This window comes from Hippocampus comes, unplaced genomic scaffold, assembly GCF_001891065.2.
Source record: "Hippocampus comes isolate QL1 unplaced genomic scaffold, H_comes_QL1_v1.1 scaffold51, whole genome shotgun sequence".
Lineage (NCBI taxonomy): Eukaryota > Metazoa > Chordata > Actinopteri > Syngnathiformes > Syngnathidae > Hippocampus > Hippocampus comes.
Window position 1 is genome coordinate 1932112 of NW_017805497.1, and position 13093 is coordinate 1945204.

The following is a 13093-nucleotide window of genomic DNA, read 5'->3' on the forward strand; positions in this document are numbered from 1 at the left end:
TTGTAAAATTTAGTGAACAAGTACGTTCAAACGGATTTTCAGGTCCATTCGAATGCACACTCAGAGAAATTCAATTTCAAGTATTAAATAACAGCATTTGGTTTTCATCCTGTACTCATGCTTAATTGGTGTACAGAGAAAGTGTAGCTGTTACACATCAGCTGACTTGACAGCTAAGTTAAGTACAATGAAGGTCTAACGAGCAGACACGCATGCTTACTTACGAACTATCACGTGGTGTCATCTTTTGTTTCTCCTTCTCAGATTTATATTGAGCGTGTAATTAAAGACGAACACAACCCGTTTTTTGTTTGCTCTTAATTTCCACCAATCAATAATTCCGACTACTTTGATGAACGCTGCATTGTGTAGGTATGCACAGGCATTTATAAGAACAAAGAGGGGAAAAAATGGTTTGGAGCTTGTAGTAAGAGCAGTTTTATTGTATTTATTGGATGGTATTGTATCAATACAATGTTCAATTTTAATTACTACTGTCAGAGAGGTAGAGCATTAGCATGATATTTATTGTTGTGGATGCTATTTGTACTGGTGTAGAACTGAGTTGCACCATACTGAGAAGAAAGAAACCGCACCATTTGGAATACGGCTAATGCAGGTGTACATTATGTGGTGACCGAGGAGTGTATAATGGAGGTTCCTCTTAATGCCATTTTTTTTTTTTAATTGCTGTTAAATGGCTTTCGGTGATCAAGTTCTCAGTTCATTAATGTGCATTATTAATGCAGCAAGTGAACTTGAGGTGTCGACTTTTACTTTTAAATGCATGACGTAAAATAGATGAGGCTAATCTTTCCATCCGTCTTTTACAAGACGCACCACGAATTGCAATGAGACATTTGTGTGAATGAAAATAGTTCTGATCCAATGACATGAGCTTTACCATTGAAAATAGGAGTGAATAATACTGACAATGGTTTTAAATATGATCTTGGTACAGTCAGTCGCCGTACGTACTGTAAGGATAACTCTTTATCCTAAAGGCTCGTAAGCGGCACACTGATTTCCTGCAGAAAGAAATTACTTACAGCAGACTTACAATTGGCAATCGTGACTGTGCTTGACGCCTCAAGGCTGCATTATCATTCATTCATATACGACAAATCCTTTCACAGCACTACTGTATTTATTGTTCAAGACAGTGGTGTCCAAACTACAGCATCCATTTTTCAGTGACTCATGGCCTGCAAGGTTAGTTAAAAATGTTGACGGTGGGCAGAGCGAGTAGGAAGGGTGTTAGAAAAATAGGTGTCATTACTAGTAACAAATTTGTTTATAAACTGTAGAAGTTTACTCGACATTATATATCTTAAGGTCACTTTACTACAGCTTATTCTTTTTTTTTTTGGTTCTGATTGTGGAGATGGGATACGGCTGCTGTTAATTGCAGAGCTGGATTTACTTTGTGAAATAGACGGCTGTTGACACCCCCAAAAGCAATTTGCTTTAACACCTTCAACAGAAAGCTGATGAAATTAAGTAGACAGAACAAACAATATATAATTGCTTTCTTGACTGACTGTGGTGTGTTTGAAAAAGTTGAAGAATTTTAAAGTGGCCCCTTCACCCTGAATGAAAAGACACCTCTGGTTTAAGAGAATCGAGGCGGCACAGGGCACAGAGTACCATATTTTCCGCACTATAGGGCGCACCTAAAAGCATTCCATTTTCTCAAAAGCCGACAGTGCACCCTATGATCCGATGCACCTTATATATGGATCAATATTCTGATTTCTTGGACGTGGTATTTTAAATGTTCTGTAAAGCGCTTTGTTACAGCTGCAGCAGTTGTGAAAGTGCTATATAAATAAAGCTGGATATTGTATTCCCTTTAGCGTAGCTCCATCTAGTGGATGCATAATGCAACCTCAGCCACTGTTGTACCTTCTATTCTATGTGCCTCATAATGAGGTGTGTCCTATATATGAAAACAGTTTTAAAATATGGCATTCATTGACGATGCCTTGTACTCCAAAGCGCCTTATAGTGCGGAAAATACGGTAATCAGATTTGGCACATGAACAGCAAAGCCTGCAGCAGCACAATGACAAGCACTCATTCTGAAGAGCCATGCATAGAGGAAGAGGATCCACGCTGACGTTTGGGAGCCTAACAGTAAGAATTCTAGCAGATTTTCAACAAAATGAGCGTTGTCTATTCCAGCAATCTATTGTTGCTTACAGTATATTATATTCAACATAGAAAATATAAATGAAGCTTTTCTACATTCATTGGGTGGGAGCTGAGGACATTTAACAGTGTGTGTGTGTGTGTGTGTGTGTGTGTGTGTGTGTGTGTGTGTGTGTGTGTGTGTGTGTGTGTGTGCGCGCGTGCGTGCATGCGTGTGCGTGTGTGTGTTTTGACACAGGTGTGCTGGTGCCACCCAGCAGCTGCACCTCATCGCGTAAGCAGCAGCTGTCCTTTTAAAGCTGGCCTTGGTCTCCACCACGGTGCCAGAATGTCACACTCGACATCGACTTAGTTGAGCCCAGCAATTCTTTTATAACTTTTGGAGATCTTGTAGTGATGATGAGATGAAGCTTTCTGAACACTTGAAGCTTTCCATCCAACTGGTGCATAAAAGGGTTGGGAGTGTGAGGGTTTTTCTGTGTGCACAAACCCCCCTGGTGGCCAAAGCCTTCATTGTCTTTTGAACCGTGTGATTGCTTTTTGGGCCTTACACATCAGTGTCCGCCTGAAAGTATTAAGTGGAATCAAGACAACAAAATTAGGTCTCCTGCGATTCATTTGTATAATCTGTTTATGATTAACCTGTCTGTGTAGGGTAACTTGTCCACACAAAAAATCTGATTGGGTCCAAAAAAAGAAAAATGAACCCATAGAGGACAGGAAGCCAGTGTGGCCAAGACGTATGAAATGAAATGAAGACTGTTGGAAATAAATTATTTCCATTTCATTTAAGTGTAAATGTAGGTCTGTGGCAGCATGGTTGAAAAACTGGTTATCACGTCTGCCTCACAGTGCAGAAGTGCAGGGTTCGATTCCTGGGTGGAGTTTGCATGTCCTCCCTGTGCCTGCGTGGGTTTTCTCTGGGTACTCTGGTTTCATCCCACATTCCAGAAAAGATGCACGGTAGGTTAATTCATCACGCTTAATTGTCCTGAGGTGTGATTGTGAGTGCAAATGTTTCTTCGTATATGTGTGCAGTTTCATACACAACTTTTTATTGAAAAAAAAATATATATATTTTAGCCATCTAATGGCCACGTCCTTCCAATGGTATTCTGTGGATGTTGAAACCAAATTGGAAAATTGGGCAAAAGAGTTTGTTGGCCAAAAAATGTTTGGAAAGAAACTGTTAAGTGTGATCGATACATCCCATTAGACTTGGCTGACATTCTTCTTGCCCTACAGAGCCATTGAAGGCCTCTCCACCTTGCCATTTGGGAAATAAACCTATAACCTTTTCATGCTAAATGCACTGTCATCTGCCCCAGGATCTCTGCCATGGCTATCCAATCACATCCACGGAGGCTGTAAAACATACTGAAATTTTTCTAAAAGCCCCCGAATAAAGCATTGAAAAAAGACTGGAAAATGCATGATCCAGCTTTTGAATGATCAAGACCAAATGTAGAAATGTAGAATTCCAAAAGCCTCATGACATGCTGTCTTCACCCGCAAGGAGGAAAGGCTGATGCACAGTCCCATGAATCTTCCAGGTATACAAAAAAAAAGAGAGAGAAGAGAAAGCCTCTGGCTCTATTAAAAGGTTATACAGTCCCTACTGAGTTACTGAAGTGGCTCGTGACTGAGTCAAGGCATATTAGAGTTTTGTCTTTATGGAGAAAATGTGTATTCATGTTTTTGTGTCTGCCTTGAACAAGACAGAGGTGATAATGGAGGTGAGAGCCATCCACTTGAATAATTTCAGCCATTGTTGGCAATTACATTTATTGTAACTGGTCATGTGTTCCGGGGATATCGATATGTATGAGCACAAATCCATTTTACAATATGCTGAATCTCTGCAGCTGACAGTTTCACAACTGTGTGGTGTTTTGTCTTCTTTTACAGCACAAACCTCAACTTTGAAGTTGTTTTCTTGTTTTAAAGTGAATAACAGTAAAGTCTGCAAGAAGGGGGAAAAAAAAACCCCAAAACTCAATTTCATGCTTTTGCCTCTGATGGGGCACCAAGCTGATAATTTAATCACGAGTGAAAGACTAGCCACACTCTTCTGCAGGTCCAGCCACTTTAATTGTGGTTCATTTCGTTCACATATTCATTTATTGGTAAAAGAGTTTGCAGCAGAGTTCTTGTTGATCAACAACAAAATAAATAATTAAATTAATAAAGGGAGGTAGAAAGGGGACGGCATTAAAGCAGATCCCTGAGATGCTATGGCCATGTCGACTACTCGCCACTTCTGTCCCGAATTTAAACGGCCCTATTTTTCTGCAAGTCGAGTGCAAAGTGCAGTCTAAATGTGCACCTGCATCGAGTTTTCTTTCTTTTGGTATTTTCGTTGATAGGTGCAGTTAGATATGGACGTTAGCATTGTTGAGGGACTGAACACAGCCAACTTGATTCCCGGCCAATTGCAGCCGCTCCTCTCATTCCCCTTAAAGGTAGGTATAATGCTAAAAAAAAAAAAAAAAATGGATTACCAGTCAAGGTGGGAGGTTGTGTAAAGTCTGAAAGAATATCATGGTTTGCAAATCCTTTTCAACTTACATTCAATTGAATATACAGTATTAGAAAGATGATACATTTTATTTTCAAACTGATGAATGTTATTGTTGTCTGCCGTTGTTCAAGTGTTGCCAACACTTCCTGCCGCACACACACACACACACACACACACACAAGTGTGGAATTTCTATCTATTTCACGACCTGCATTTGTCCAATAAAAGCAAATGGTTCAAAATCTAACCCACCATTTCCACCATTATAATGACTGCAATTTTTGTAAGCTCTACTTTCAGACAAACTCCAAACCACCGGCACGAATCACCAGCCGCTCAGTCACGCGGCCATCCCCAGTTAATCAAATGAAAATATGCAATATGTTTCAACTTCAAGAGGCTCTAGTCTTGAGCACAGCCTCCTGAACGTGCAAGACGTAGTGGCTTAATTTTCTGGGAGAATACGCCCACTGATAGATTTGACATTGGACGCCGTCATCTAAATGTTGCTCCACCCACATTTCACCAAGGTGCGGACTGACACAGTTAAGGCGATGGGAGAATCTGCACAGCCCCACAAGTGCCTAGCAGCACGCCTTTTTGATTTAATCGCCCAGCAGTATATGCCCCTTTGTGAACAACTGCATGAGCAACTGGTCTCATCGGATAATTTCAAGGAATTTTCCGGATTTCATCATCTACGGTTCAGAATGCCCGTGATAATCGATCCCTCGGGCGGCACGGTCTTAAAATCAGCATCATTGCTTCAAGGATATTGCCGCACAGGCTCAGGGATGCTTCAGAAAGCCATTGTTGGTAAACACAGTTCGTGGCTACATCTGCTAACGCGAGATATAACATGACCATGCAAAGAGAAAACCATATAGTAACAGCACGGTTTCTCTAGGCCCAAGATCAAAAGATGGACTGGCGCAAAAGGAACGAAGGAAATTTCTTCTCATGTACACTGCACAAAAATTGTTCACACTATGCAATGATAATATTTTGCTCATGAAAAGTGTAGTTAACGATGCTTTAGAAACAAAAAGACTGAACAGTGCATTCAAACAGTTGTATCTCTTAGGAGTCACTGATTATGTCGGTGCAATATCCAAGTCTTTGCTGTATCTTTAATTGTGGTTCATTTCGTTCACATATTCATTTATTGGTAAAAGAGTTTGCAGCAGAGTTCTTGTTGATCAACAACAAAATAAATAATTAAATTAATAAAGGGAGGTAGAAAGGGGACGGCATTAAAGCAGATCCCTGAGATGCTATGGCCATGTCGACTACTCGCCACTTCTGTCCCGAATTTAAACGGCCCTATTTTTCTGCAAGTCGAGTGCAAAGTGCAGTCTAAATGTGCACCTGCATCGAGTTTTCTTTCTTTTGGTATTTTCGTTGATAGGTGCAGTTAGATATGGACGTTAGCATTGTTGAGGGACTGAACACAGCCAACTTGATTCCCGGCCAATTGCAGCCGCTCCTCTCATTCCCCTTAAAGGTAGGTATAATGCTAAAAAAAAAAAAAAAAAAGGTTGTGTAAAGTCTGAAAGAATATCATGGTTTGCAAATCCTTTTCAACTTACATTCAATTGAATATACAGTATTAGAAAGATGATACATTTTATTTTCAAACTGATGAATGTTATTGTTGTCTGCCGTTGTTCAAGTGTTGCCAACACTTCCTGCCGCACACACACACACACACACACACACACACACACACACACACACACACACACACACACACGAGTGTGGAATTTCTATCTATTTCACGACCTGCATTTGTCCAATAAAAGCAAATGGTTCAAAATCTAACCCACCATTTCCACCATTATAATGACTGCAATTTTTGTAAGCTCTACTTTCAGACAAACTCCAAACCACCGGCACGAATCACCAGCCGCTCAGTCACGCGGCCATCCCCAGTTAATCAAATGAAAATATGCAATATGTTTCAACTTCAAGAGGCTCTAGTCTTGAGCACAGCCTCCTGAACGTGCAAGACGTAGTGGCTTAATTTTCTGGGAGAATACGCCCACTGATAGATTTGACATTGGACGCCGTCATCTAAATGTTGCTCCACCCACATTTCACCAAGGTGCGGACTGACACAGTTAAGGCGATGGGAGAATCTGCACAGCCCCACAAGTGCCTAGCAGCACGCCTTTTTGATTTAATCGCCCAGCAGTATATGCCCCTTTGTGAACAACTGCATGAGCAACTGGTCTCATCGGATAATTTCAAGGAATTTTCCGGATTTCATCATCTACGGTTCAGAATGCCCGTGATAATCGATCCCTCGGGCGGCACGGTCTTAAAATCAGCATCATTGCTTCAAGGATATTGCCGCACAGGCTCAGGGATGCTTCAGAAAGCCATTGTTGGTAAACACAGTTCGTGGCTACATCTGCTAACGCGAGATATAACATGACCATGCAAAGAGAAAACCATATAGTAACAGCACGGTTTCTCTAGGCCCAAGATCAAAAGATGGACTGGCGCAAAAGGAACGAAGGAAATTTCTTCTCATGTACACTGCACAAAAATTGTTCACACTATGCAATGATAATATTTTGCTCATGAAAAGTGTAGTTAACGATGCTTTAGAAACAAAAAGACTGAACAGTGCATTCAAACAGTTGTATCTCTTAGGAGTCACTGATTATGTCGGTGCAATATCCAAGTCTTTGCTGTATTTATGTTAAATCCCGAGAATGCTTACACTGTGTTTTTAAATGTATGCTACGTGTGCTGAGGTTTTTTTTTTTTCTTCGGCTCAAACTATCCTCCCAATGAGGATAATGGTTGGAATGAATTGTTTTTTTCCTTCCTCTGCCCGACCGTTTAACTTTCACATGTAAGATATCGAGGCGCTTAACAGCGACCCGCCAGGCTTCTCGTTCTGTCTCCCCCATGTTGGTTATTGCTGCCCTGTCTATGATCCTCTGAACGCGTTGTAACTGGGAAGCAAATTCCTTGTGTGCTTCTTGCATACTTGGCCAATAAATCTGATTTGGATTCTGAAGAGTCTTTAGAGTTTATAAATATGCATTGTATGTAACCTGATGCTGCAGTAGCGCCTCCCTAAGCCTGGTATTGCAAACAGAGAATTTTAAACGTGCAGTTTCCAAATTCGTGACAACACTCTCCACTTCACTTGAAATTGCTCAAGACCTTGTTCCTTGAGCTTCCTTTGAAAGTAGAGGCTAGCGTGGGCCTTCTTGGCGAGTTGTATTGTGTTCTGTGACCAGGTCAGATCCTTACCGATGTGGATGCCAAAGAATTTGAATGTAGTGAGTCTCTGTCCCTTCAATATAGATGAGTGTGGGCTGCACAGCATTCTTCCTCTGGTCAATAATCATCTCCTTGGTCTTATTTGTGTTCAAGTGTAGAAAAGTTCACATGAGCATTAAGACAATCCTACATGCATATTCTATTACGAAGGAATATTACATAGCGTGTAATGTATAGTACAGTCATTCAAAAAAAAAAAACCTACCAAGTAAAGCACATTTCTTAAAACGCAACTCATAGGAATCTTTTCCCAAAGGCCCAGTTCAAAGAGAAAGTGGCGTATTCTAAAATTTAATGATATCCAATTACTTTGACATGAACCCCCACTTTTTAATCAAAAAAAACAGCCAGCGGCAGCCTTATTCACTGAGTTTTTAAGATCTAATTAGGTGGTGCTCTTTGCTGTCCCACACTAAGTTCTTCATTGAAAAACCTGCTTAAATTAACACTTCAGTAATTGTGTGGAAAATACTTTGCTTCGGATCTTCCTGTTTAAATAAAAGAAAGGCGGATGCTTTGGCACAATTTTGACACTTAATTTTTTAGACCTATGAGTTGGGCCCATTTGAATGTTCCAAGTCACTTGCCGTGAATCTCATTATACGCTACTCATCTCACTAGTTCCCACTGTTAGAAGCCATAAAATGTTTATTAATTGAATATATCTTCCAACCTTGAAATAAGCTTTTGTTGTTTTGGAATCCAGAGGTTGGAAGAAGGGAGGCAGCCAGAGTTTCGGTGATGACTCATCTCCCTATTCCCTCTTTTGAAATGGTACATTTCTTAATTAGGCTGGTTTGGAAGTACGCCGCCAGGACACAGGGCCATTAAGTCAAATCGCTTCTGTCATTTAGAGACCTACTAAAGAAAAAAAAACAACTTTCAACCATCACCTCGATGAAGAATATTTATTGTTGGCGTCCAGAGTACCGGGCTGAAAAAGACTTACCGGAGGTGGGCTGGGGGGGTTGGATGACAAAAATGAGGTCAAGTGCTAGGTGTCTTCAGTGTATCTCTCTCCATTCACAACGGTACAAAAGCCTCACTGAAGGCTCAACACTTAATAAGTTAATGCAGCACAACTGGGACAGTCGGTGACGGCAATTAGCAGTAATTACTTGTCCACCAGCACCACTCCAGGACTATGAATGAAAAGGCTGAGCGATGAAACAAGATCAGTTGTTAGTTTAAGCCTTTCAGGAGATTTATCAAAAAGACGGTGACTCCGAAGTATAGAACCAAGGCCCCGAGGGTTTTGTCTTCCCATGGAAATATAATTGAGAATGGACGGTATGCTTATTACGGATAGATCACATTATAAATAAATAAAGAAAGAAATTTTGTCTATGAACTGTGTATATGAATGAATAAAGATGGTTGTCTTACATTTCCGTGTGGGGAAAATGGCGTACTTTTTTGTACTTTCGAGACCAAATGTCTTTTTGTTCATGTTGGTTCAGTTCGGATCGCTTCATTAAAATGAAAAAACTCCTGTGCGGTCTTCTCTGATTTCCCATGAGCATAGTCAGAATAAGAGGGGGAAAAAAATGATTTAGCGAGGCATGACAATTTTACATGGCTTTTCATGCGATACATTGGAACCTCAAAGAGTGAAGAAATCCGATGAGGTTATGCAATGGGTATTTTTTTTCTTTTACAATTTTGGAATTTATATCAAATACTAACAAATGATAAACTTGTTGATAAAATACACATTTTTTTTCCTATTCTTTGGATTTTTATTTCAGGGTCATCAGCAGCTGAGGTTACTCTTTGGAGCTGCTCTAACTAACGTCATTGGGAAGGGAAAGATATTTTAACGAGTTGGCTCCAAGGACTACTGTTGTTCTAAAACTAGGCAAAGTATTCACTCGAGAATTTGTATCAAGCCGAAGCACAGTCTTATAAACTTGAACAAGACTGGATTATACAACTACATGAGGTGTTTTTTTTTTTCCCCCCCATCACCATCACGTTTTTAATGAACAGCCTCAACTGGGGCATCTGCGACAAAAAAGACAATCAATTTGTTTCACCATGATGTTGGAAAAACGTGTGCAATGCCAAATCATAACTTAATCATGCTAAAAATGACTCCATAAATAATGCCTCACCAACGAACAAAGCACACAACGAGCCATACTGTGTTATGTGGAGGCTTCTATTTGAAAGTTTATACCGAATGATGAGGCAGTCTGTTTTGAGTCAAGGGATGTGTTGTAAACAAACATGGGACTGTGCTTACATATGCATTTGGACTTTTTTTTTCTTTGCAGCAGTCTGTTGAATTTAAGCACAACAGTAATTTTTTTTTTTTTTTTGGATGTCGAAAAAAATAAATGCTCTCCGGTGCCCTTGAGAAACAGAACCCATTTGCATTAGTTTCTCTGCACTGGGAACTGCAAATGGAAGGTTACATGGATACAGTCTGGGGGATAAGGGCAAAATGGCAAAGAGCTCAAATCAGCGCCTTTGACTACATAAGACTTAAGTCTCCCTCAGGGGCCTTCTTAGATGCCATGAAGGGCTTAAATGAGAGGTGGAGGAGGAGAAGCAGGAGGAGAATGAGGATGGAAGTGTGGGTTGCGCTGCGCAGATACTGACTCAGCAACAGCTTGCTTCTCTCTGATGTGGATCCAAGCATTAGATAGTTGCAGACCTAACTCGAATGTTTCCAAGTGTGGCGTTGCGGCAGCGTGAGGATTCTCAGCTATTGATTTTATTGTCCGTGCCCAGTCAAAGTATTGCTTTCCCGTGCACTTGTTTAGCAAGTGGTGGTGCCCTCAAGATTGAGGACTGCCCCTTTCCAATATGAGAAATCTGTTGTCACTTTGTGATGTCAATGTGATCATTGCTTTGCGTTATTTACAGAGGTGGGCATTCCACTCGTTACTCTGTGCGTACATAAAATATATGTTCCATCCGCCTGTACTGATGAGTTGCACTGGAAAACTGGAAGAGCCAGTTCTCATCAAACACTTCAATGGATGACAGCTTCCTCATATAATGCCCTGATGTTTGTCGGAAGTCACTAACTTTGTCGTCTCTTGGCTCTCTGACCCCACACCCCTTTTTCTCATTTGGTACTTCATTTTTATTTTTTACACTTGTTCCGGCAATTTCTGTCAAGGTTTCCTTCCAAGGTCTCGTGTAACCTCCTCATGTCTGACAAAGCCAGAAAGAGGCATGTGAAAAAAGACAGAAGTTCAGATGCAGGAAAGATATTTGAAAACACTCCTGAGCAGGTATAGATACACACTCTGAAAGAAAAACAAGCATTCTAAATAACAAAATGGAAGCAACATTAGCTCACAGCCGGGCTTGTTATCTGGCTTTGGACTTGATGACATGAGGCTTGTGGTCTTTTGCACTCTTCAAAAAAATATATTGCGTAGAAATTGGGACATTACTTCATTTAATTACCGTAGATCTTTTGTCACACGACTAAATACAGTATCACTGTTGTCAGAGGCATGAGACAGAAGAAGATTTCTTCCTAATATGAGCAAAATAAAATGATCATACCATGCTGTACATCTCTAGTGTACAGCATAAGGGAGGGAAAATAATGGTGATTGCATTAAAATGAATAGATAATTGCTCCCATTTTCGTGGCCTACTTAGTAAGAAAATTATGAGGACAGTGGATTGCTATTGGAGGAACATGAATAGATTTTAACGGGTTTGTGCGAATTCAAAATCAATGACAAAAGATAAGGCATATACTGCAGTGTTGCAGGAGGGTGACCATTCTATTATCGAGCTTGGCTTAAGTACAGCAAAGTACTTACTTTAAATCCTGGAATGGCTCAGCCCTCACGTGTGATGTCTGTACGGAATGGCTGAACACAACTCCTTCTGACCCTGTGAAACATGACAGTAGACAAACTGACTTTGTAAGTTAAACTAGAAGACAAATTGGAACGTCTACATTTGGTCTATTTATGTGCCGCTGATAAAAGAGAACACAGACAGAGTTCCAACTTGAAGGATGAGGGCACCTGTCACTCGAAGTTTCTCGGTGCCGATGCTGATCTCCTCTTCATCTGCGGAGAAGAGAACTCTCTCTCCATCGACACTCTTCACCTCAAACCTCTGACACTGAACCTCCACCATTTCTGAGCCTAAGAAAGCAGAAAAGAAAATGGATTTGGAGCACAGGAACATTCAAAGCATACATAATGCACCACGCGGATGATTCCATGTAGAGCTTGAATGATCCTTGAAGAATGTGAACACTGAACCACAATGCACTGAAAATTGTCCACTTGGCCATAAACATGCTCATAACCTCTGCGCTCTTGTTGAGTGGTCTTCTGCGTGGTTATCACCTGTCGCCGTAAATCCCTATTTTGCTCTTCTCTGTGAAATGCACGTCTCTTTTGATTTTTGGGCATAAGCTCATGGGTTGAATTCTCAGTGAGCCTCTTCCCCATTGTAAAGGAACTTTCAAAATAAGGACGTTTAATTATTTGACACATTTTGCTAGCTTGTGGATTCAGTAGTAGTGCAACGCGACTGAGGCAACTTGGCATGCGTAGATGCATCCGCTTCCCCAACGACGTAACTGTCTGATTTATTTGATTAAAAAACAATCCCATGCGGAAATTTCTCTACCTGTGCCTGTGTGGGTTTTCTCCGGTTTCCTCCCATATTCCAAAAAACATGCGCGATAGGTTAAATTGTCCTTTGGTGTGACTGTGAATGTTTGCCCATGTGTGCCCTGCTATTGGCTGCCAACCAGTTCAGGGCATTTGAAAACTTGAGTCATCCTACCCTGAAGTGTGCCACTGCTCCGAATGTATGCCAAGGTTTGGCGGAACATTGAGAGACACATACTCCGCCTCCTGTCCATAAGACAGCTGGGATGGGCTCCAGCACGCCGGCAACCCTCGTGCGGATAAGCGGCTCGGATAGTGGATGGATGGAGAATCACATGCTAGGTAAGGATGGCTGCATTTCCTTGAACACCTGGAAAATGCGTTTCATGTGTTGGTGTTTGTTTTGGCAGATGTGGATGCGTATACATTATGTCACCAATCTGTTTTTCAATGACGACAAGCTCACCATCTACTGCTTGGCGTCCAGGTTATTAAGAGTGTCCCCTCAGTGCCAATCACC

General features: G+C 41.0%; 1 protein-coding gene across 1 annotated transcript in view; it reads right to left on the minus strand.

The window, feature by feature from the left end:
- The window catches only part of sgcz (sarcoglycan zeta), a 208095-nt gene that overhangs the window by 13814 nt on the left and 181188 nt on the right, over positions 1-13093 (minus strand). Inside the window, exons 5-6 of the mRNA XM_019876785.1 lie at positions 11974-12096; positions 11764-11836 (exon numbers count right to left, since the gene is read on the minus strand). Of these exons, the coding sequence (XP_019732344.1) occupies positions 11764-11836; positions 11974-12096 (196 nt within the window). The remainder of the gene's footprint in view (positions 1-11763; positions 11837-11973; positions 12097-13093) is intronic.